General features: G+C 41.3%; 1 protein-coding gene across 3 annotated transcripts in view; it reads left to right on the top strand.

The window, feature by feature from the left end:
* jarid2a (jumonji and AT-rich interaction domain containing 2a) overlaps positions 1-21,940 on the top strand; it is a 49,072-nt gene extending 27,132 nt beyond the window's left edge. Inside the window, exons 6-18 of one of the 3 annotated variants that reach the window (XM_058398550.1) lie at positions 1,862-2,022; positions 2,819-3,869; positions 7,034-7,509; positions 7,639-7,731; positions 7,936-8,054; positions 11,874-11,944; positions 12,181-12,298; positions 14,343-14,448; positions 14,527-14,628; positions 14,855-14,985; positions 15,798-15,981; positions 19,019-19,126; positions 20,078-21,940. In XM_058398550.1, coding sequence (XP_058254533.1) covers positions 1,862-2,022; positions 2,819-3,869; positions 7,034-7,509; positions 7,639-7,731; positions 7,936-8,054; positions 11,874-11,944; positions 12,181-12,298; positions 14,343-14,448; positions 14,527-14,628; positions 14,855-14,985; positions 15,798-15,981; positions 19,019-19,126; positions 20,078-20,251 — 2,894 coding nt within the window. In that variant the 3' untranslated portion in view covers positions 20,252-21,940. Of the gene's footprint in view, positions 1-1,861; positions 2,023-2,818; positions 3,870-7,033; positions 7,510-7,638; positions 7,732-7,935; positions 8,055-11,873; positions 11,945-12,180; positions 12,299-14,342; positions 14,449-14,526; positions 14,710-14,854; positions 14,986-15,797; positions 15,982-19,018; positions 19,127-20,077 lie in introns of all 3 variants that reach the window. The other 2 variants (XM_058398532.1, XM_058398541.1) reach the window with 2 other exon arrangements.
* The last annotated feature ends 1,534 nt before the right edge of the window (positions 21,941-23,474 follow it).

Genomic DNA, 23,474 nt, shown 5'->3' with positions numbered 1-23,474 from the left:
TCATAATGCACTAAAATAGAGAGGTTTATTCAAGAAACAAACAAATAATCATAAGAAGAAAAACAGGAAGCAGGAGCATAATATTTTTTAATATTTCTCTTTTTTTAATACTTTCTTATTTTCTTATTTTCTTAAAAAAAAAAAGATTATTATTTTAGGAGTCCAGGAGTCATGTGATTACTGTGTCTTTAATATGAATACTGTTTCTACTTAATCACCTGGCTCAGTTCTTCAGCACTGTAATAGTCACAGCAATGAAAAGTGATGAATATTTATTATTTATGAAAATAAAACCCTGAATGAACAGACTGGAGTTTGTTTCACTCCATGTTCAGTGTGCACATTTCTGTCTTCTGCATGTAACTGGACTCTGTTGCCCACTCAGCACAATCAGCCTCGTAATCCGACACGGTGGTCATCCGATCCTCCTCCACACGCTGCACATGTCAGACGAGCCACACACACACACACACACCAATCTGTTCACACCGACACTTTAATCTCACATGAATCCAGCTGTGCTCATCCTTACATCCATCCTGTACAGCACAGCAACTCGTTTCATTCACACAGGAAAATATAAATATTCGGCTTTTTCATTTTGAGACACGACTCCTTCCTCATCGTGTGTCATCGCCGCACCACACACTCTACCTGCATGAGATCCCCGGCTCTGAAAGACAGCTGTGTTTGAAGCATAATGAAATTGACAGTTTTGTGCCGCAGTGCTTTTCCAGCCCCTTTTCCCTGCTCACATTTTCAATAAGCCACTGATCCAGATATGACTTTTATGTGCATTGTTGGCTGAAAACCAGCTAGTGTAGGTAATAAGTTGTTCCCAGGAGAAGTTAGAGTGAAGCTTTCATTTAGAAAAGTGATACCAAAAAGCAGGACAGCATTTATCTTAACATAAAACTTTATTTGGTCAGATATAGGATTTAATTGGTGGTTGGAAATTACTGAAAGTATTAAAAGTACCATGAATTCTGAGTGATTTTTTTCCCCCCTTTTCTGTTTAAATATCCCTGCCCAGATGGTTTCTTTTTTATTTGTTTGTTTGTTTTAGTATTTTAACCCATTTAGAATCATTTTCACAGAATCATTTGATTTTTTTTTTAAAACTGAAAGGGAAAACTATGGGCATTTGCTATCAGTAGACATGAAACAAGCATGAAAAAAATGAATCATTATTGCACTATGAATTCTCCCCAAGTCAGTATTCTAAAAAAATAAATCAGTATATCAGTACTGAGGACTCCTCCATTTTGAATAGAAACCTGAGTCTTTTGTGCTGTGTTTATAAATTTGCTTGGTCTGACACATATGTATATGTCTCCTTGTTGTAACTATTTTGTATGAGTTTTGATTTTCTTTTGTGCTTTGTGTTTTGTTCTACTGCTATAACTGTCTTGTCTGCCTTGTCCTGTCTGCCTTTTCCTGTCTGTCTGTCTGTGAATTGGTGTGTGTGTCTGTCTGTGAATTGGTGTGTGTGTCTGTCTGTGAATTGGTGTGTCTTGTTTTGTCTGCTTTGTCTTGTTTGTCTGTCTTCCTTGTCTGCTTTGTCTGCCTACCTTATTTGATTGTTTTTTGTCTGTCATCTCTACCATGTCTGTCGTTGTCTTGTCTGTCTGTCTTTTCTGTCTTGGCTCTCTGCTTTGTCTGTCTGTCTGTCTAATCAAATAAACAGCTGAACTTCACTAATTCACTGAATTAATAAATATTTATCAAGATTCTGATTTTCCCTTTTAATTGATGTTCATTTCTGCAAATTGAAGGCTCTTCCTCCTGATCTCTCTTTCTCTCTCTCTCTCTCTCTCTCTCTCTCTCTCTCTCTCTCTCTCTCTCTCTCTCTCTGTGCCAGTGTTTAATGGGCATTCTCGGCCAAGTGGGGAACGGGAGAGAAGTCTGAGGGTCAGGGGGAGAGATGGAGCCCAAGGAAGGGAGAGAGGTTCAGAAACATCCAGGGCTTCAAGCACACACAATCTACGGCCCAGCAAGCCTGCGCTGGAACACAAACAGCAGGTAACGCTGCCTGTAAACAATGGAAGAATTTTGATGTGCCTTTAACAATAGTGCAAAGTTTGTAATCTATTTTACGTGCTTTTATACGTGGTGCACATGTGGTGGAGACTCAAAGCGATGTGTTAAAATATAAAATATGGAACTATATTTAAATCGTATGTGCTTTAAATCATATATCCTGCCTGTAGAGAAGAACAAGAAGTCATTCCGCATTGCCGTTTTTTTTGTGCAGTACTTCTGGAAACTGTAGTGTTCACAGTAACAGCCTGCAGCAGGCCTATAGCAACACATGATGTCATCACATCTCTGCCTAATCCCCTTCCTCCCCCCTCCTCTTCCATCCCCTTACACACATTTAGTGCACTGGAGCTAGTCATGCTAGATAAAAGCTAGACAAAAGCACAGTGTTCGCCGTTGAGTGTCGTAAACTACTTTGACATGTTGTGCGGGTAATGAATGTGCTGGTGGATGGCAGGTTTTGGGTGATGGTCTCTGCCCCTCCCCCACACCTCACATTTGCAGGCTGAACAATCACAGTAGATGTGCACACACTTAAAGAGGAGCAGCAAGGCCTTTCTCAGCCCTCTAGTGGGGAAATGTGGCTATTGTCTTATTAAAACTGCTCGATATGTGGAGTGTTTTCCAAATAACTAACTTTGCGCTTTTCAGCCTGTGAGTTAACTGAAGTGTTCATAAAATACTTTGATTATAGAACTGATTCATTTAGCACGGTTAATGTTACTATTTTACAAATGACACATTCAGCAATATTGCACTTTCTTTTTTTCCTCACCAGCCCCATAAAGTGGCCCGACCACAGCGAGCTGCCTCAGCTAACAGTCGGAAGGCATGGAAGGAAGATTTGCCACCACTTCCCCTGACCAAATCTGTGAAATACCCCAAGGGCCATGTGACCTACACCAAAGCCAGACTGTTGAAAGAGGCAAAGCTAGAGCTAAGTGCCCAGAGGCGGCACTTGAGTTCACAACACACCAACATACACCTTCAGCACAATAACTCAGGAAAAGCCCAAACTGGTCGCAGCAGGACACAAAAACAGTTGCCACCGTCATCCGCAGTCAGACGCAGTGGACTGCGACAATCGAAGAGGCAGCTGGAGATGGCGGTGGTTAAACCGAATCAAGCAGGGACTGATGTGGAGGTAAAAAGGGTTAAGGTGCAGGTCATTCCTCTGGATACACGGAGCAGGAGAGCGGCTCAAAAGACCTTGCATACAGGAACAATGGAATTGCGAGTGTCAGGATCCCAGAGACCCAAAAGAGCCTCTGCTGGGAAGTTACCGCTTGTCAAAAGGACGTCGTGTAAAGCCACATCTCGGGGCAAGAGCAGCTCCGCTACCTCAGCTCATCATCACCACAGGGACGTCCTGAAACCAGCCACAATTGCCAAACCAGCCAAGCCTCTGAGGCCCAGCGAGCCTAGCAAAACAAACAATCCTACTGACCCTGGTGACTCACTTACCATAGCCAAACCTCCTAAACCAGCAGAGCCCAAAGTTGCTCAGGACAAGGAGCGAGGCAAGTGTGGCAGTGTACCGGAGATGACAGAGGTCCCCGTGTTCCATCCAAGCCCACGTGAATTCCATGACCCTTTGGTGTATGTGGAGCTGATGCGCGAGCAGGCCGAGGCTTTTGGTCTCTTTCGGGTGGTTCCACCAGCTGGGTGGCGGCCAGAATGCAAGCTGAAAGAGGAGATGCGTTTTGTCTCACATGTTCAGCATGTGCACAAGATGGGCCGACGCTGGGGCCCTAACGTGCAGCGGCTTGCCTGCATTAGGAAACACCTGCGTGCTCAAGGCATCAACATGGATGAGCCGCCATTAATTGGTATGGATATCATTGCCTAGTGAAACGATGTTTTAAATCTTGTTGTAGTACAGTCTAGTGTGGCATGGCAGTCAAATCAGTTCATTGTAATGCTGCGTAGGTGCGTGTGGTCTACTGTAAGTGCCTTAAGACAAGTGGGTCGTGGTCTGTAGTTGTGGCTGAAGTTCTGCTGAAGTTTTGGCCAAAATTGGCCATAAATGTCCCTGAAATGATGTGGACATATTTGTATTTAATCTTTGGCCACCTTCCTTCCAAAATGACAGTGGATAAGGAGTTAACAAATGGTTAACAAATGGAGTGGTAGAAACAGCCCTCGGATGATAAATGTCAGGCTTTAGCAGGTGCCGCAGTCAGAATTAAATATTTAAATGCAGTTTTTTAAGGATTACAGGTTTAAAGACTTTACAACTTTACTTCTGGCTGAGATGCATGCAAAATAGAAAGGTATTTCAGGAAAGCGTGTAGTTTTTAGAGTTTGGAATGTACTTGTTACCCAGGTGGCTATGAAGATGTGGGCCCATCCGAACAGGGGCTGTATTTCACAGCGTTGTGACCTCTCAAATCTATGAGTAGTCATTTGCAGCACAAGGGCTGAAAAGGTTTATTTTTCAGCAGGAAAACTCTTGTCCCTGGCAGAGAGCATAAAGTAGCTTTGTTGGCCACTTGCAAAAGTTTCTTAGTACTGTGTATCTCTGCTTGTATCTTAATATAACCTGCTGGGAGAGTAACATAAACCATGTACGTGAAAGAAATTTTTATATACACATAAACAGATTTTCTTGTTATTGTGTAGAGGAAATTGCATCTAATTGCAGTCAAAGTCATTGCAGTGTATCTTAAGCAATCTCTGCTCCCTAAGTATAGAGCTATGTGGACTTGATCCATTGCCCATCAAGGGCTCATTTAACAAACTTCACTTGAGTTGTGATAAAGATTTAAAAGGCCCTTAAAGTAATGGCAGAAATTCTGCCAAGAGGTAATGGCAAAAGCAAGTCGACAAACATGCCAAGAGAGCAATATCGACCCACAGGGAGTGTCTTCAAAATATTTCTAAATAAAGACTCTGGTCATGATGATCAATTTATACATCTAGCACACTGGCATATCGACTAGCTATGACCAGAGTGTACTAGTCTTTGACTTTACAAAAGTCTTTGACTTTACCATGATATACTAAATGACCAAAGTTAAAAAGGTAGTGAATTCACTTTAAGTCCTGATCTTCATTTTGATGAATACGTAGCATGAACAGTCTCTTACTGGCTTAAGAATATGACCTATATTTCATTCTTTCTTAGTATGCAATGTGACCTTGTGAGTTCTATATAAATGAGTACTCTTACTCGCTGGCCCTATTTAATAGATGGGCCTGTTTGAATAGACCACGCCAGATCCAGACACTCCTGGAGCCAAGGCCACTGTGCCAGCTCAATCTGGCTACCTGCATTCAGTTGAGAACATTCAGCTTTACAAAACCACCTGGCAGCCTCTCAGTGCCACTCCAACATGACCCACATTGACAGCACAGACAGCGTACACACAGGGCATTAATGGGCTCTATGACTCCTCACAGCCACCATGAACAAAAGGATGAATCGGCTCAGTTTATTTTTGGCTCTGTCACATGGCTAGAAATATCACTTCTACAAAAACTCTGTATTTTATCTCTAATGTAATGTTATTTACATAGTTCCTGAATACTGTAATGATACCGTGATATCACAATAAGGATACAGTTACTGTGAATTCAGATGTTTGTATTTGTTTCATATCTTTCACTTGGTTAGGACAGCAGGGGGTGGCATTTGCTTTAGTTCCTGATTCGTTTCAGGGGTTTTGATGTACATGAATATCTAGATCTAGAATTTTGGGAGTTCTTTGCTTTGTCTCAGTGAACACTGCTTATTTGAGACCCCACTATCTGTTATACTTTGATATTATGCACTTCGTCTCAGTAAATGCATTATCTACTAGTTTATTTGATATATTTATATTTTATCTATCTTGCACCAGATGTAAATAAGTAACCTCACCTCACCCTTGGCACATCTCCTTTAAGAAATGGTTTGTGATACAGGTCATATGTATGGATTTGTTTAAGGCCAGCCTACTGTGGCTCATTAATTATTCTTCCCTTTATGCTATATTCACTGACCTCAAGTGCTCAGTCTCTACAACCAGAAGGGGAATCAGTGCTGAATAGGAGACTTCCTTTTCTTTCATTCCATCCATCAAATGAGAAACTCATTCATCTTTTGCTAAATTCCATTTACCAGTAATACCACTGAGATATTATTACAAATATGGTGCACTTCTGTTCTCCACATCCATCTCAGTGTTTGGCTCATGATGTCAAGCTCTTTGAATGTGTAATGCACATCTGAGGCACTGGTTTGTAGAAGGTTTTCATCTAAAGTTGGATCACAAAGTATAGTCTCTGAACTAAGAGTGTTTATTTATTGACTCTCACTCCTATCTCCTACTATATCCTTGTCTGAGAAGATGGGATGGTGGGATATATTTGCTAGAGCACGATGGGAGAGGCAGTATTGAGCAGCAGATTTACCTTTGGTCTGGATGTTTCTTCATTATGAGTGATATCTACCTTAGTCATTTCATTTCAGCTCGGAAAACTATTTCCTCTGAGTGCAGGCCTCAATGTGACAGCCTTTGGATGTAGAGTAGACTCATGGGGTGCCTGTTTTCACTTTTTGTAAATATTCTTGGTCAAATTTATGGTCGTTTCTTCACAATGTATAATACAGTGTGTTTGGAAAGATGATCACAAATCTGTGTGATGATTTTTGTTTGCTTGTTTGGTTTTTTCCCTGCTGTGGTAATTTTGCCTTTCATATCTTGCTTTCCTTTGGCCCAGCTCTTGGCCCTTTCTATAGTTAGCCAGGCTAATTCTGTTTTTCCAGTTAATATGGCTTTCAGATTCTGATTCCTTATATGAATGTCTGAAGTCTGCAGATCCTGATACAGATTTTGACATGGATCTTGCATGTAGTTTGTATGAACATGGTGTTGTAATCTCATGGTTTGGCAGAGGAGTTTGTCTCAGACAATTTCTTGTAGAATTAGCAGTATTGTATTCGTTTATTAAAGATTCAAAATGGGTCAGTTAAAAAAAGAATCATCACCATTTACTCTTTCTTTAACAGGTGGCTGTGAATTAGACTTGGCCCGATTCTTTCAGCTCCTGAATGACATGGGTGGCATGCAGCAAGTGACAGACTTGAAGACATGGAGTCGTCTTGCTGACCTGCTGGGCATCCCACGCTCTGCACAGGACCGGCTCGCCAAGCTGCAGGAGGCCTACTGCCAATACCTGCTCTCTTATGACTCACTGTCTCCAGCACAGCGGGCTCAGCTGGAGAAGGATGTGCTAACTGAGAAGGAGAGCCTGGAGAGGAGAAATGGGCCCCTAGAAGGACAGGCAGACATATTGCAACATGCCGCACTGCTCCTACCACGCTGTGAACCCAAGAACGGCCTGGTGAACGGAGCTCTTCACAGGACTGGTGTGCGAGAACGCCTCAGAGAGCTTGACCCCATGGCCAGGAATGGCCGTCAGGGACGGCAGGAGAGAAAAGATGAAGGTGGCATACTGTCTGACCTGCACAAATGCATATACAAGGTGTAGACTCTCTGCATTTTTTAGTCCATGACTTTCTCTCTTTTTAATAAATAGTGCATGTTTTGCATTCGGGTATTTCAACTGCAACAGTATAGGGCATTTTCAGTCTGTTTTTTTTTTTATTTGCAGGGGAAATCATTCTCTCTAACAACCTTCTACCGGGCAGCCAGGAATACCATGAATATGTGCTTCAGCCGGGAGCCAGACACAACTGAAGTAGAGGTATTTTTTTTCCAACTTAAGTTTGATCTAATCTGTTTTCTTTAGAATTAATCCAAAAGTCCCCAGAAGAAGATTGCCAGAAGGTTTTTTTTTTTTTTTTAACAGAAGTACACCATTTTTGAAGAATCTTTTTTTCACCTTATTGCCAGGAATTCTATTTAACTTCTTAATTTCTTTCCAAACTCTGTGTCTGTCTCTCTGTAGCAACAGTACTGGAGATTTGTCGAAGAAAAAGAGTGCCATGTTGCAGTGCACTGTGGGAGAGTGGATACAAAGACTCATGGGAGTGGATTTCCTGTGAGCAAGTCTGAGCCATTTTCAAAGTAAGAACCTGTATACAATATCAGAACTACTGTTTAAGTATTCCTGTCTAGTATTAATCTTTAGTAACTGATAGGAATATAGAATATATGGCAAAAAGTTTGTGGACACCTGACCATCACCCATGCATGTGGACCGTCCTCAAATTATTACCAGAAAGTTGGAAGCATGTGATGGCGTATAAATCATGCATTTGTGTGAAGCAGCATTGCAGTTTTTATTCAGTGGAACTAAGGGGCCCAAACATGTTCCAGCATGATAATGGCCCATGCACAAACAAGCTCCATGAAGACGAGGTTTGAGTCGAAGAGAGTCCTAATCTCAACCCCACTGAGCACTGAACCACATTCCTGAATGAAAGTGAAAGCTTCTAACTAAATCTGGACACTTACCAAGCTAACTGGCAGGGTCAGGTGGACACAAACTTTTGGACATAAAGTGTGAAGAAGCTTGGTTCTTCAACCGCCAGAGTGGTTTCCTTCAGAACTGGTGAAATCATCACTGTGACACAGATTTAGACCATAAGAGGTCCCCGATCTGTGATGTCATGCACATCCATTCAGTTGTTGAGCACCAGACACATCCTGTTACCTTCCAGTCTACACACTACATTTTTGGATCCTTTCGGAACCAGTGAAGGTCATGTGCTAATTTCAGACCTTGCCAGACAGTGCTTCCAGACAGAACTTGATAATACAAATACTAAGAATCACATAAAATGTATTCGATTAAGGGTGAGAATTCAGAGCTGTAGCATTTGCAATTTTTGACAGGTTGCTGCAGGAGAATGGGGCACGCTTAAACACAGTGGTTCTCATCTAAAACACCTGATGCATGAAAAAATTGATCTGTCTCGCATGGATATCACCTCAAGTAGAAAGGACAAGGGATGCATATTTGCTTCTGTTTTTTGTTTTGTTTTGTTGTTTTGTTAACACATTTTCTTTAAGCTGTTATCATGTAGTCATCTTATCCACCAAAGCGATCTAGGCTTTTCATGATACATTTCTGTTTTTCTCTCTTTGGCTGCTTGGACTTGGATTCCTTTTCCGCAAAAAGGGCCAGTGTTCCTGTAGATTTTTATTCCAAACAGGAGCCACACGTGCCTTGTTCAATCAATTCATCTTAACTATTAAGTGTCCCTGGTTTGGCTGGATTGAAAACCTGCAGCAACATTGGCCATTTGTGGATAAGACAGAAGAACCCTGTTTTGTGTTTTTCTGAGCATAAGTAACACTCAGTTTTAATCCTGTATTTTACTGATTTTATTATATCGTGGCATGGTACAGCTCAGAAAGTAGCCATAGCATCAAATGACGTTTAATAAAGTTTAATAGACAATCACTTTCTTTGTCTAGTGTTATAACCAGTCCTTAGACATCAAGACCCCAAAGCCCACAAACAGCTGGACCTAACAACTGGCAGTCACTTCAGCATAAGATTTCAGGGTCTTCACTGGGCACAGGGCTGGACTAGACAAATTTCCACACAACAGATTGGTGATTAGGTTTGATCATACATTATGGCATCCTTGTAAAGAATGCTGGGTTCGGCCACAGCGCTTGACGTCTGCTTGCTACCACTAACATTGTGTGCTACCGAATAACACGTGCAGGTTACTGACTCACCTGGATATAGAAATGGCCAGTAAAAACCATGTCTGATGTCTTGCAAACATTTTAGCAGTCGCTCCCAAGACCCATAGCCATAGTTTGAAGGGTCTGCTGTGCCACTGTGAACAAGTCTTCTGTAAGGAAAGGTGATTTTGCCAGTCCCTAGACACAGACTTGTGACATTCACTGTTTGGTTGTATTGCCCCCCTATACATGTAGCTAGGAATCACAAGAGCTGTGCATACATGCTTCCAGAGCTTGTTCACCTACCAAAAATCTCTCATAACTGTCACTCAGTGAGCCTCTTTATGGAGAACACCTAAGACCATACCTTGAAGCAGAAAGTGTATGCCCAGGGCCTTTCAGGGGCTCTTGAAACTATCTGCACAACAGCAGTGTGTCAGAAACGGAAGTATGTTCAGGGTCTCTGTGGCAGATTTCACATACTTCGTGAATACTGGAAACCCAAAGGGAAGGATCTGATTTGAGCTGAAGTTATGAATCAGTCGTGTTTGTTCATATCTGGAATGTGCAGCGTACAGAACTGTAGTCATTTTAAAATTGACAAATGCCCTTATCCAGAGCAGTTTATGTCTATCTTATTTATACTGATTAGACACAATTTACCTGAGGGGTTTAGGGCTGCTGAAGGGTCCAGTGTTGGCAGTATGGTGGTCACTGAACTGCCACTGCCCCTGCCCCGCCATGGCCCCCTTAGCTGAATTGGTCCGTTATCAGGTACCCATGTGTCCAGGTACCAGTGGCAGCTGATGCAGCAGGTTGTCCCCAGACTTCATCAATGGCACTTGTGCCAGCCGTGTTGCTCTGACTCCTACAGCTTGGAGTGCTGTACCTGGATTAATCCCTTATATAAACCTGTTGGGTGGAGGGTCTAGTTTTCATTTTGCCAAGATGGCTTTAACTCCATTGTTCAGTGTATTGAATTTCAGTGCTATGCTGCTGCTATGCTGCCTCTTTGCATTCAGATCTTCAGACTGCTTCGATAGTGAGCAGCCAGCACTTTGCTGCTGAAATGGTCATCAGAGAAGTTCAAGAGAATGAACTGCAGCCACTGATGTCAGGTCACTGTATGCGGCAAAGCTGTGGGACCCCGGGGCTCTATACTTCAGTGTTCTGTTGAATTGTTGCATTGGCCACTGCCTGGATTCCACTCTTTTTTCTTTTTTTTTTTACCTGTCTTCTGCCCACTTCTATTCTTTTAGGAGTGAGGTTTTCTGCCGTACCTGCTGCTTGCTTCAGGTCTGTGCAATTCCATAGGAGGGTGATGAACAGACAGCAGGATTTTTGAGTTTTGAAGTTGACCTTGTCTGTCACTAACCTTATTATACTGCAAATCCCAAACAATTTTGGGTATTGATCATGTCAGTCTCACAATTGTGGAGCAAATAGGGGCTTAGCAGACCAAATACCTTTCTGTCTTGCCCTGAAATACACAAGAGGTTGATGACGTTTTAACAATTCACTCATTATGTAACAAGTAACTCTAAGGTTACTCTGCAGTCATATGTGTCCGTTACACACCAACTTGTAGATCACATGATTGTCATGAAGAAAGTTAGTCAAAGAGAAAATACTCAAATGTTAGAACAACTCTCTTGTACGGTATGAACATCAACACACTGTGACTGGGCACATTTTACCAAAGACAATAAAAATTAAAGAGGGTGCAGTACTCAGTGTCTTGAATCTTTTTTTTTTCTTCAAGTCTTTACCAAGATGAGAATGGGAAACAGGCAAGGACCTTTTATAGTCTACACACAAGGGATTGCAGTCATGACATATTTTTACTTAGCAAGGAAATGACCAAATGGGGTTACCCCCAGTAGTTCTGAAGGAAACTCCAGTGGCACTGGAGAACATTTGGTTGTTGTTTCTTTTTTTAAATAAACTAATTCAGGATGGTTTTCCACAATACATTGGTGTATGTACATATAATTTATATATTTGCTATCCTTAGTAATCTTATTCATTGCAGATTAATTGTAATATAGAGGCCTGTTACTTGTACTGATATAAAAGTATGTTATTTATGTTAATATGATTCCCTGCTTAACCTTTTATTCTGTAAATATTTCTCAGCTCAGCCTTGATCACCTGGAATGAATCTTTGTACTTTGTATAGAAAGGTTTGTGTCATGTTATTCATTTCATGATGTATTTCATTCTTAACAAATATCACTTTGCCAGGCATGGATGGAATCTTACTGTGCTTTCCAATAACTCAGGATCCATCTTGCGTCACCTTGGTGCTGTGCCAGGTGAGACCAACGTTCCTGACATTTCAGATCTCTTTAGTTCTTCGATTTATTTTCAGTGCTGTATTCTTTACAGTAAGCATTGTTACTGTTCTAGTTTTACATTTTTGTCTTCTTTGATACGTTTTCTTATTCTTTTCCTTGAGTAATGTTTTTAGAGTAATTGAAGGGCATACAGTTATAGCAGATGTCTATAAGTGATCTAATAGATTGAGTTATGATTCGTTTGTGTATGTAAGCAGGAGTGACTATCCCCTGGCTGAATATAGGCATGGTGTTTTCTACCTCATGTTGGTCCAGGGACCAGAACAGCCTTCCGTACATAGATTATCTACACACTGGTGCTGATTGCATTTGGTAAGTGCTTTATCTTTGCTTTGTCTGTTCTATTTATGCTGTACATAGTGTTGTTTTGGAGTTCTCACTGTTTGTAATATTTTACTCTAGAAGCTAGAATTCTAAAATGAAATAAGCAAAGTTTTGGTGGAAAAGCCACACCTTCTTCTTAGTCCTGTGAATTTCACATCTCTCTCTTTCTCCACTGGTGTGGAGCTTCTTCACCCATCACCTCTCTTGTAGCCGGTGCAGAAAAAAAGCTGCAATATAATTTATTACAGAGTAATATTTTAATTTTTTTCAGAAAGTAATATACCGTATAATAATCTATACCATTATTAATCAAAATCAGTGATTCTTATTTGTCATGCTCACCAGAGCAGTTTGGACATGCATTTACTCTAGGGTCAGTTTTAATGAACTGCTGAGGTTAAATTACACCTGAAGCTCCTGGGGAGCCAGACGCATATTTTTTCGATCATTACCCCTGGCTGCCTCAGTGTCTTTAATATTCTTATGGGCTTTCATTGTACAGAGAATACTAAAAATGGAATTGTCCCCCATTAGCAATGAAAAGGCTATTCCTGTGGTTACAGAATCTCAGCGGTTTGTTCATTTTATGTGTGGATATTTTTTCCCTTCTTTTTCCCTTCTTTTGTTTGATGTTAAAAGATGAATATGAGACGATGGATCAGAATTTCAGATTTCATTTCTTCATATTTAAATCTAGGTGCTTTAAACAATTTGGCACCTTTTGCCACGGCAACCCATCTTTCAGGTGATTGAAGATATTGGAACATTTACCTGACAGGTCTGTCTTGTTGCCCAGGTGAGCTCTGTTAGATAGATTGTTTATATTAATAGCTCTCATTTTCTACTTTTGGTTTGAGTCCTTTTGGGTTTCCTCCGGGTGCTCCGGTTTCCTCCCACAGTTCAAAGACATGCTTCTAGGCAGATTGGAGTCTCTAAATTGCCCGTAGTGTGTGATTGCGTGAGTGAATGAGTGTGTGTGCTCTGCGATGGGTTGGCTCTCTGTCCAGGGTGTGTATCCTGCCTTGATGCCCGAGATGAGAAAGCCTTTTGAAGATTGGGGATGGGTTGATGAAGGGGAAAATCAATCAGAGCCATTGTGTGAGCATTAGTCATAGCTAGTACAACAATTTGGGATGTCTAAAACACTGGTGTACTAACAACCAGACAGTAAACACAACTGTGTGAAAACAACAGCAGTTGATGTGAGAGCTGTAATGAAAAACCCACAAAAACAAGTCAGTGACATCACCATCAACCTCTAAAGGGCAGGAGTGAAGGTATCACAATCCACTGTTCAAAGAAGACTTTGAGAGCAGAAATATAGACACCACATGATGTAAACCTCTCATCAGCAGAAAGAACCAGAAGAAATCTGATTGGATTTTGCAAAGAAGTAGAGCCACAAAAGCTCTGGAACCAAGATTAACCTCTGATAAGTGTGGAGGAAGAAAGCATCTGCTCATGATCCAAAAGCTCATCTGTGAAGCCTGGTGGAGGTTATGTCATGGCTTGAGCTTGTAAAGCTGCAAGATTAGACTCACTAAGCTTTATGATATGTGATCTAATTCATGAATGAAACCGGAGTCTACAGAAACTTTCTGTCTTTAACTTTCTATCAAGTTAAAGTGTGAGGATCTTCATCACAGCAAAAGACTTCATCAGGGGGAAAAAGTGAAAGGTTTAAGACTTCAGAAAAGTCAGGAAGAAGAAAAAAAAAATCAGGAAATGAAATCTGGAATTCTGATCTAACGCAATCTGTTTAGCAAAAACAAAAGAACCGACCTTGTCGTTCCAATACTTTTGGAGCATGAAAGAACGACAGATGAAATCCCAGCATGAATGAAATGGAATGAAATTAAGGTTCCACTCACCACTATCTCACTGCTGCTGTGCAATAAAAAAATTCAGTTGACTATAAATTTGGAGGAAAAATGTGGAGAAACAAAAACTCTGACTACCTGTCAGCAATATCTCGAGCTGATGCACAAACTCTTGTAAATTCTTGAAAATGATGACCAGTGTCTTTTTTCAGGTACTGTATTCCTGCCGATGAGATGTCAAAACTTGACAAAGTAGTTCACACACTGCTGCAGGCCAACGGAACCCCCGGGCTCGAGATGCTGGAGAAGAACATTATGGTAAGACGGTGATTTATACTCACACTAAAGAGAGAAAAGCATTGTGGTGAAGAACTGATTAAAACTTTCTTAACGCAGATCTCTCCAGAGGTGCTACGTCAGGAAGGGGTGAAGGTGCACCGGACGGTGCAGCAGAGCGGCCAGTTCGTGGTGTGTTTCCCTGGGACCTTCGTGTCCAAGGTGTGTTGTGGCTATAGTGTGTCTGAGACAGTGCATTTTGCCACAGCTGAGTGGATGAAGTTGGGCTATGAGGCAGCGAAGGTGAGTGTCTCTCTTAAAGAGGAAAAGAGAACAGCTTTTAACAAGTAAGCCACGGTATTCTAGTTTCCCCTCTTTTTTTATTAGGGTGTGTATGACGTCCTGCTTTTTCTGCCTCACCATTTGGTGATTTTTTTATTCCCTGCAGGACTTGAAGAGAAGGCGTATCGAGGAACCATTTTCCACAGAGAAACTGCTCTGCCAGATCGTCATGTCTGAACCCAGACAGGAAAACAAATATGTATTGAATGCAGCTTCCTCACTTATTGTAGAGCTCAGGTGAGTTCAGCCCAGGGATCCTTTCATTTACTGCATATGTATAGTACTGAGCAACTGACCTGGGCATGTGTAAATAAATACTGGAATAATGGAAAGGTATAATAAAGGAAAAGTTTTCTACATAAATAATGTACTTTAAATAGCTGTAATCAGCAATAAACTAAACAAAGTCAATATTTGGTCTTAAAAAATTCTTGGAGAATCTGCCACAGATCTTCTGGAGAATTTGTTGGACTTGCTTCTGTTTTTGTGGGTAAAACCTGACAGACTTCATAATAGGTTTTTGTTGTTTTTGTTTGTTTGAAAAGCAGTGCATTACTTTATATATTTCTTTTTTTTTTTTACTGACATACAAACATTTTTTTTATGCAACATTTCTTAACTCGACTGATCTTCCTTCACTTGTCTCACATCTGTGGTGAAATAATCAATGATTCATTCAGTCAGGTCTGTTGGTCCTTCACACATTTTCAGCCTTGAGAGTTTGCAGGAGAATTGCAAACAATTTCACAACCAGCGTCTGATTACGGTCAGGATTCTGTACAGTGTGTACTTCTATACCTGATCAAAGCATGACCAACCCCACAAAACCATATTCCATATGAAGATAAAAGACAAAAAGTAAACCAACTCACTCTAAATGCAGCATCTGCAGCAGTTTTAAAATACACTTAAACTCTGTGAGAAGCTTCAGCATCTGTTTTCACTATAAATCAGTGTTTGATTAAAAGCTTAGTGTTCCTCCATTTTCTGATGATGGAGTGCTGAGAGTGAGCTTCTCTCTCCTGTCTCTTCTGTTTTTCTATAAACAGGGACACAGAGATTAGCCAGCGCAGGCAGCTTTTTAATGCCGGTCTCAGGCTGTCAGCCCGTTATGGAAACCAGCCTGAAGGCCAGTTTCCCACAGAGAGGAAGAAAACGCACCGCACCAGGCTGAGTGAAGACACGGCTGACCGGCGCTGCCAGGTGTGCCAGCACCTCTGCTACCTCTCCATGGTGAGTCTGCATTTTATATACCAACTCAGCAGGATCTCTCCAGGAAGAAATGAAGCCATTGAGTGCAACATTACGTCACCTACGAGCGTTTCTCTTTTAAACAGGCTTTAGAAGCCAGTGCAATGTTTGAAAAAACACCTTTGGGGAGGGGAGATGAGGCAGTTATGTGATGAGGCAGAAGTGAGTGATCACACTGTCCAGCTGTGCAGCGACTCTGCTGCTGTGGTTGGAGAGTCAGTGTGAAATCTCCTCGTTGCTCTGTGAGGAGGATGTATTTCAGCCATACTTACTTTTTAAGCAATTTAAACCATTTTGTAGCTAACTGATTACATGTAGTTAGACCACAGTCCTGTCCTGTGCTGGTCTACTAATGTTCTGGTTCCTAAACATTATCCTCTCTGTAGTGGACATCTCATTCACAGGATCACAAGATTCACAAGATGCTTGACATAATTTAAGGCTAAAGTTAATAAACACATTTAATTAAATCGTGTTTTTCAATAAAGAAATATGTTAAATCACTGAAGAGGTGAAGTTTTATATTTGGAGATGTTTATTTGACGTTTATGGGCAGAGTTTTGGATGTCAGAGCTTTGTACCTGTCAGTATGATTCTAGAAACAGTGCAGAGCATTTAGTGTGTTCCATTTTTTCAGTCTTTGTGACTGAAAAATTTCAGATTTGTGGCTCACTGGTATTTCCATGTGTTAGATGAGTTAAACGACAATTTTATATCCAAAATTTAGACCATGTGTCCTGTTAGAGTTTACACAATAAATAGCTGTGATCATTTATTTTGGTTGTTGCCTCAATTTCTTCTGTCAAGACTACATTTATTGTTAACAAGAATAAACCAGCCTGAAGACCAGAGAGCTGTCTGTGGGAGAAAATCAGGCCATTTTGAAGCTGAGAAAAGAGGGAAATGTTTAAGAATTTAATCAGAAGTAAGTTTATCATGCAGCATGACAATGATCCAAAACACACTGCCCAAAAAGTGGAAGGTCAAGTCGCTCACCAGACCTTAACCACACTGAAGAGCATTTCCCCTCATGAAGAGGAGACTGAAGGGAGAAAGACCCTTCACTCCCAAAAACAGCCACAGCTGAAAGAGGCTGCAGTGACGAGCCTGCTTTCATGAAAGGTTTTATGATTTATGCTATGTAACACGTCCATATGTAAATATCAGGGAATGAAAGCTGAAATCCCAAATCCCTCGTCTCATATCCAACTTTTCATCTGAAACCCAAATGTCTTTGGTGTATAACACAAACAGATGAACTGGTCTTGCTCACAGAAGCATAAACCAAACTAGTGATGATAACTAGTCCATGTGTGCAGAGAAAATACTAAACTGTGCAGCACTTTGGGTGTGCAGCGTCTTCAGTAGATCAAGTATAGTTATATTTAGGTCTGTGCTCTGTGTTGTGTAATTGCTGTCTGTTCTGTCAGTGATGTGTGCTATCTTTGCTCTGTGCTGTCTTTTCTGTCTTGTGCTGTGTGCCGTCTGTGTGGTTTGTGCTGTTTGATCTCAGTGTTGAGTGCTGACTGTTTTAGCAATGTTCTCTCTGTTTGCTGTCTGTGTGCCATCTGTGCCGTCTGCGCTGTCTCTGTGCTGTCTGTGTGGCGTCTGTGCTGTCTGTGTGGCGTCTGTGCTGTCTGTGTGGCGTCTGTGCAGTCTGTGTGGCGTCTGTGCAGTCTGTGTGGCGTCTGTGCAGTCTGTGTGGCGTCTGTGCTGTCTGTGTGGCGTCTGTGTGGCATCTGTGCTGCCTGTGTGGCATCTGTGCTGTCTCTGCTGCCTGTGTGGCATCTGTGCTGTCTCTGCTGCCTGTGTGGCATCTGTGCTGTCTCTGCTGTCTGTGTGGCGTCTGTGCTGTCTGTGTGGCGTCTGTGCTGTCTGTGTGTCATCTGTGAGCTGTCTGTGTGTCATCTGTGAGCTGTCTGTGTGGCGTCTGTGTGCTGTCTGTGTGCCGTCTGTGTGTCATCTGTGTGTCATCTGTGTACTGCCTGTGTGTCATCTGTGTACTGCCTGTGTGGCGTCTGTGCTGTCTGTGTGTCATCTGTGAGCTGTCTGTGTGTCATCTGTGAGCTGTCTGTGTGGCGTCTGTGTACTGTCTGTGTGGCGTCTGTGTACTGCCTGTGTGGCGTCTGTGTGCTGTCTGTGTGTCGTCTGTGAGCTGTCTGTGTGGCGTCTGTGTGGCGTCTGTGTACTGTCTGTGTGTCATCTGTGAGCTGTCTGTGTGGCGTCTGTGTACTGTCTGTGTGGCATCTGTGCTGTCTGTGTGGCATCTGTGAGCTGTCTGTGTGGCGTCTGTGTGGCATCTGTGTACTGTCTGTGTGTCATCTGTGAGCTGTCTGTGTGGCGTCTGTGTACTGTCTGTGTGGCATCTGTGCTGTCTGTGTGGCATCTGTGAGCTGTCTGTGTGGCATCTGTGTACTGTCTGTGTGGCATCTGTGTGCCGTCTGTGTGCCGTCTGTGTGTCATCTGTGTACTGCCTGTGTGGCGTCTGTGCTGTCTGTGTGTCATCTGTGTACTGCCTGTGTGGCGTCTGTGCTGTCTGTGTGTCATCTGTGTACTGTCTGTGTGGCATCTGTGCTGTCTGTGTGTCATCTGTGTACTGCCTGTGTGGCGTCTGTGCTGTCTGTGTGTCATCTGTGTACTGTCTGTGTGGCATCTGTGCTGTCTGTGTGTCATCTGTGTACTGTCTGTGTGGCATCTGTGTACTGTCTGTGTGCCGTCTGTGTGTCATCTGTGTACTGCCTGTGTGGCGTCTGTGCTGTCTGTGTGTCATCTGTGTGCTGTTTGTGTGGTTTGTTCTCTGCGCTGTGTGATCTTGGTGTTGAGTGCTGATTGTTTTAATAATGTTCTCTGTGTGCTGTCTTTGATGATTGCTGTATGTGCTATGAGCTTTCTGTGCTGTCTGTTGTCTGTGCTCTGAGTGCTGTGTGATCTCTGTATGAGTGCTGTCTGTTTTTTCTGTGCTGTTTGCTTAAGCTTTGTCATGTTATCCCTACTCATGATTTTTTATTTTCTAAACCAGGTGGTTCATGAAAGTGATAATGTAGTGTTCTGTCTGGAGTGCGCTCTTCGCTACATTCAGAAGCGCAGGTCCCCTCGAGGTCTGAAAATGATGTTTCGTTATACTGAGGTATGTCTGTTGATGTGCAACACTGTTTACCTGTGATAGTACAGAAATAAATACATGAGAGTTGTATTTATTATTAAGGAATTGACTGAGAGTTCACTGATAACTCCCAATAGTACGTCAAGACATGGTGGTGAATGTCATGTTTGTGAATTGCATGTTTTGTGTATTTCTCACAATTAATAACTAATAACTAAAGCAGCAAAAGTCAGCTTAAAGTAGACTTCATTAATAATAACTGAATTAATGAAAATGATTATGTTGATGCACAGAGTGAGTTTAGAAGTGGACAAATCATAAACCTATTAACTATCCTATCAGCAAATAAACACTCCAGTGAGCTGCTCATGTCTCGTCTCTTAGTTACTGGCTCAGTTTCAGGCTGATGTAATTGAGTTAGTTATCTAGTTAAATACAGATAATGGAACTAAGTGAATGTTCAAGCGGAAGATTCTGTACAGCCCATAGTCCTCATCCTGTCCTGATTAATCCTGGTGGAACATGCTCTCTTCAGTATTTTGCTCAGGTTCCTCACTGTGTCCACCTTCATGAGTGCTGCCTAACTGGGTTCATTTTTTAAACTAGTAAAAAAGGAAGAGAAGAGAAAGCCTTTATTATGACATACAGGCTGATTACAGTGAAGTCATATTACGTTTTAGCCCAGTTTATCAGGAAGTTAAGGTCGGAGCACAGGGTCAGCCTCTGAAGCACAGAGGGTTAAGGGTCTTGCTCAAGAGATCGACAGTGGAAGCAGCTCCTTTGGTTAGGAGAATCAGTAACCGCCTCCTCAACTAAGAATTAAAAACAAACAGCTCAGACTTGTCATGTCTTGTTTCAGGGAGCTGGGCTAGTGAGCTGTCCACTCCCGGTTTATGATGCATTAAAAGTATTGGGGAAAATTAGTGTGCTATAGTCACCTCTTAATGTAAAATACACTTTCTCTTTGTACCGCAGGAGCAACTCAGCAGTTTGGTAAATCGGGTGTGCGGGAAAATGTCTGAAAGGGCTGGAGAGAAGCGGAAAGCGACTAATCCCAGTACGCTACCAGCAAAACGAAGCCCCCGAAACAAGAGCCCAAACCAGGCCTCGCTCTTACGCTCTGCCTCGAAAAACACCAAACTCTCTTGACCAAACTGTTAAACCATTCCCTCGTTCCTGACGTCACAGTTCGTGCTGGCTCTCCAGTTCACTCCAGTTCCATTTCACTTGGCATGTCCCTACTACGTCTGCACCGCCGTGGTGGAAAGATACTAAAGACAGTTAAAAGTGTTTCATGATTTTCTGGGGCACTTTTATACTAGGGAAGCAGGAGGCATTAAAATGAATTGAATGTATGGGAAGTAAACACACATACACACAAACATATACATACAGACACTAAGTAGTAAGGAACATGGTTGTTAGGAACATCTGGGTGAGACTGAGGAGCCCGATCTCTCACACACAACGTTTTGCACTAGTACTGAGATTGCGTTTTTTTTGTTTGTTTTTTTAGAGTATTTTTGAGTTGTTTCAGCGTTCAATTTAAATATAAATATACATAAATATGAATATATCCTATACTGTACCATTTGTGTTGAACTGGTGCTGTAGTGTCAAATCTTCCATAAGGCCTTCCAGGCTGTTTCTCTTGCGCTCACCAATGTGGATAGTTTTATTTAAGGTCAAAGACCAACATGTACGATCAAGCCCCCTTTAATGTCGGATACAATAAACAATACTTATTACTTAGCAGCCTGAAATACCGATCTAGATATATATCACTTTCCCCCTCCCTGTGGTATATGAAGGTGTGTGATTCTGATCTTGTTAGTGGATTTTTTTTTTTACTGCACATTTTCTGCCAGGCAACTTCCAAGGCCTTTACGAATGCATTTGGACTCATTTTCAAAGCACATTTTGAGGCCTTTTTCCAAACAAAATTCAATCTGATATAAGCTACTTTGATAATAGCTATATTAAAAAGTGATGCCTAGAGCAGTTTGTACCTATATTTTAAGCAATTAGAGCTATTGAAATAGTTAAGAAGCACTTTCCCTTTTCACCATTAAGTCCTCTGGTTCAGCCTTTGTGATGGGTGATTAGCGTCCCTCCCCTTGACCATGTAGAATACTCCCTCCTTTACAAAGAATATGCTTTTGTTTACATAGAATAAATATTATAACATTAGAGTCTAATACAAATCTCTCCAAATGTTTATATGCCAATACATTTTGTCACCTAAAATGAAGCCTTTTGAGAGAAAGGTGTAGAAGAGTTTGGATGAGGAAAACCAAGATGAAGAAAAAGCCTTATTCCCCTGTTGCTTTCTTCGTCTTTATGAGTTTAGATGTTCACAGGGTTGCTGTTGTAACATATGGAAAAAAAAAGTGCTGCTTAATCACTGAATAAGTATGTAATGGTGGTGAGCCCTAGTTTTTTAGCTTTACTTTTTTTATTCAAAGGGAAAAAACAAACAAATCTTTTACCATGTAGTAGCTTATCATAATGCACTGACTGTAATGAAGTCCTGTAGTCCTGCCTAGTTGCCCCCCCCCCTCCCCTCTTCCAGAAGACTGGTGTTTTGAGCATAGTATAACTGAACAGTGTTTCCAAACAAATGTGGTTGTAAACTTTTTTATGGCCTTAAAATGTTTCCGATCACTTTTCCCTGTTTTCTACCGTAAAATTCTTGCTTGGCTTAATTACTTTTTATTTATAAGCGTTGATTCTCAGTCTTCAATCTTCTAGTGTTGTTTTGGTTACTGGCCTTTTTTTACTTTTCAGGTTTGTATAATTTTGTTGTAATAAACAAATCACTGTCAATCCTTCAAAACCGTTTTGTCTTTATGTCGAATGTGTTGAGTGTACCCAGGAACAATAATTCAACATGGCCCAGGGATTCAGGAGAAATAAGGATCACAGCTCTAGGACAATCGGTTGAAAGTCTGGTTCCTTGACACCTTGGGCTGTGATCTATGAGGGTACCAGATTCCATCAATTTTTATCTAGGGCTTCTATGGTCTGCCATAGAAAACCTTTAAAAAAAAAACACCAATACTAAGATGTCTGAAACAGGTTTCATGTTTCCCAGCTAGGGTCCTAAGAAAAAGAGTAATTTGGTTGAAATATCTGCTTTGCTTCCAAAGTTATAGGCATTAGAATTTTTTTCTTTGTTTTTCTGGTATAGCGCCCCCATGTGGCCAAATTGCATGAAACTTGGTGGATCCCCAATGTTCCACCTATTAATAAAGTACACCAAATTTGTCATCACTCCAACCAAGCATTGGTGACGTACGGCTCATTTCCTTTTTTGATATCTTCACCATGAAATTTCATTGGACGGCAGCAGCCACATCCTTTGCCCAAAATGATTTGAATTACTTTCGGTCAGAAGGCTCTGTAGATGATGGATGGTAAATTTGGTGGTGATCCAAGAATCAACAGTCTCAAACTAGTTCACAAAAGTAGGTTTTATGACTAATTCAAAATGGTGGAAAATCCAAGATGGCGGAATTTAAAGCTAATGTGTGTATTCGAACGATAGATAGATAGATAGATAGATAGATAGATAGATAGATAGATAGATAGATAGATAGATAGATAGATAGATAGATAGATAGATAGATACTTTATTCATCCCAATGGGAAATTTACAGTTAGTCAATTTCCCACTAATTAGTGGCGCTACAGAGATGATGGATTTACCCCAAATTTCAGGCCTGGATACTTTCTGTCCTCTAGCAATGTTAACTGTCCTTTGTCACTATACCAAATTTCATAAATATCCACCAAGGGGTTCTATAGACTTCCATAGATTCCCTGAGGAGAAAGTATAATAATAATAATATTATGAAAAATTCTAACAATTACAATAGGTGCTTAGTGCCTTCAGTCCTCGGCCCTTAACACTAATATCATCATCATCGTCTAGTTTTTACGGACTTTTGAACTCTAGACAGAACTGCATTCTCAATCTGAATTTGTGTTAATGATTATTTGAGGCTGCAATGTTTCTAGTCACTGCAACATGCCCTCATTCCTAATGTCTGTATTCTGGACACAGCAGTAAAAGTGCGATTGAGAAGACAGCAGAATTCTCCTGCTGAGTGTTTCAACACGTTAATACGCAACACTGCATGCATCATTCCCACAGTTTAGACACTGAAAGTTCTGTAATAAGTTTCAGACCGGATGTTGACTTTGATTAGACCAGCTGGAGAAGATGGTTACAGATGGAGCTTTACTGTCCCTCTCACTGCAAATGATTTCCTAATGGATTGATTATGGTTTTGCTGATCAAATCCATAACATTTATAGCCAGATGTAATTTCTATTATGAATTATGTTTGTCATTTTCTAGTTAGAGTCC

The sequence above is a fragment of the Hemibagrus wyckioides genome, linkage group LG01 (assembly GCF_019097595.1).
Source record: "Hemibagrus wyckioides isolate EC202008001 linkage group LG01, SWU_Hwy_1.0, whole genome shotgun sequence".
Classification (NCBI taxonomy): Eukaryota; Metazoa; Chordata; class Actinopteri; order Siluriformes; family Bagridae; genus Hemibagrus; species Hemibagrus wyckioides.
The sequence above is the reverse complement of the archived record's forward strand: the minus strand, read 5'-3'. Positions and strand labels throughout refer to the sequence as shown.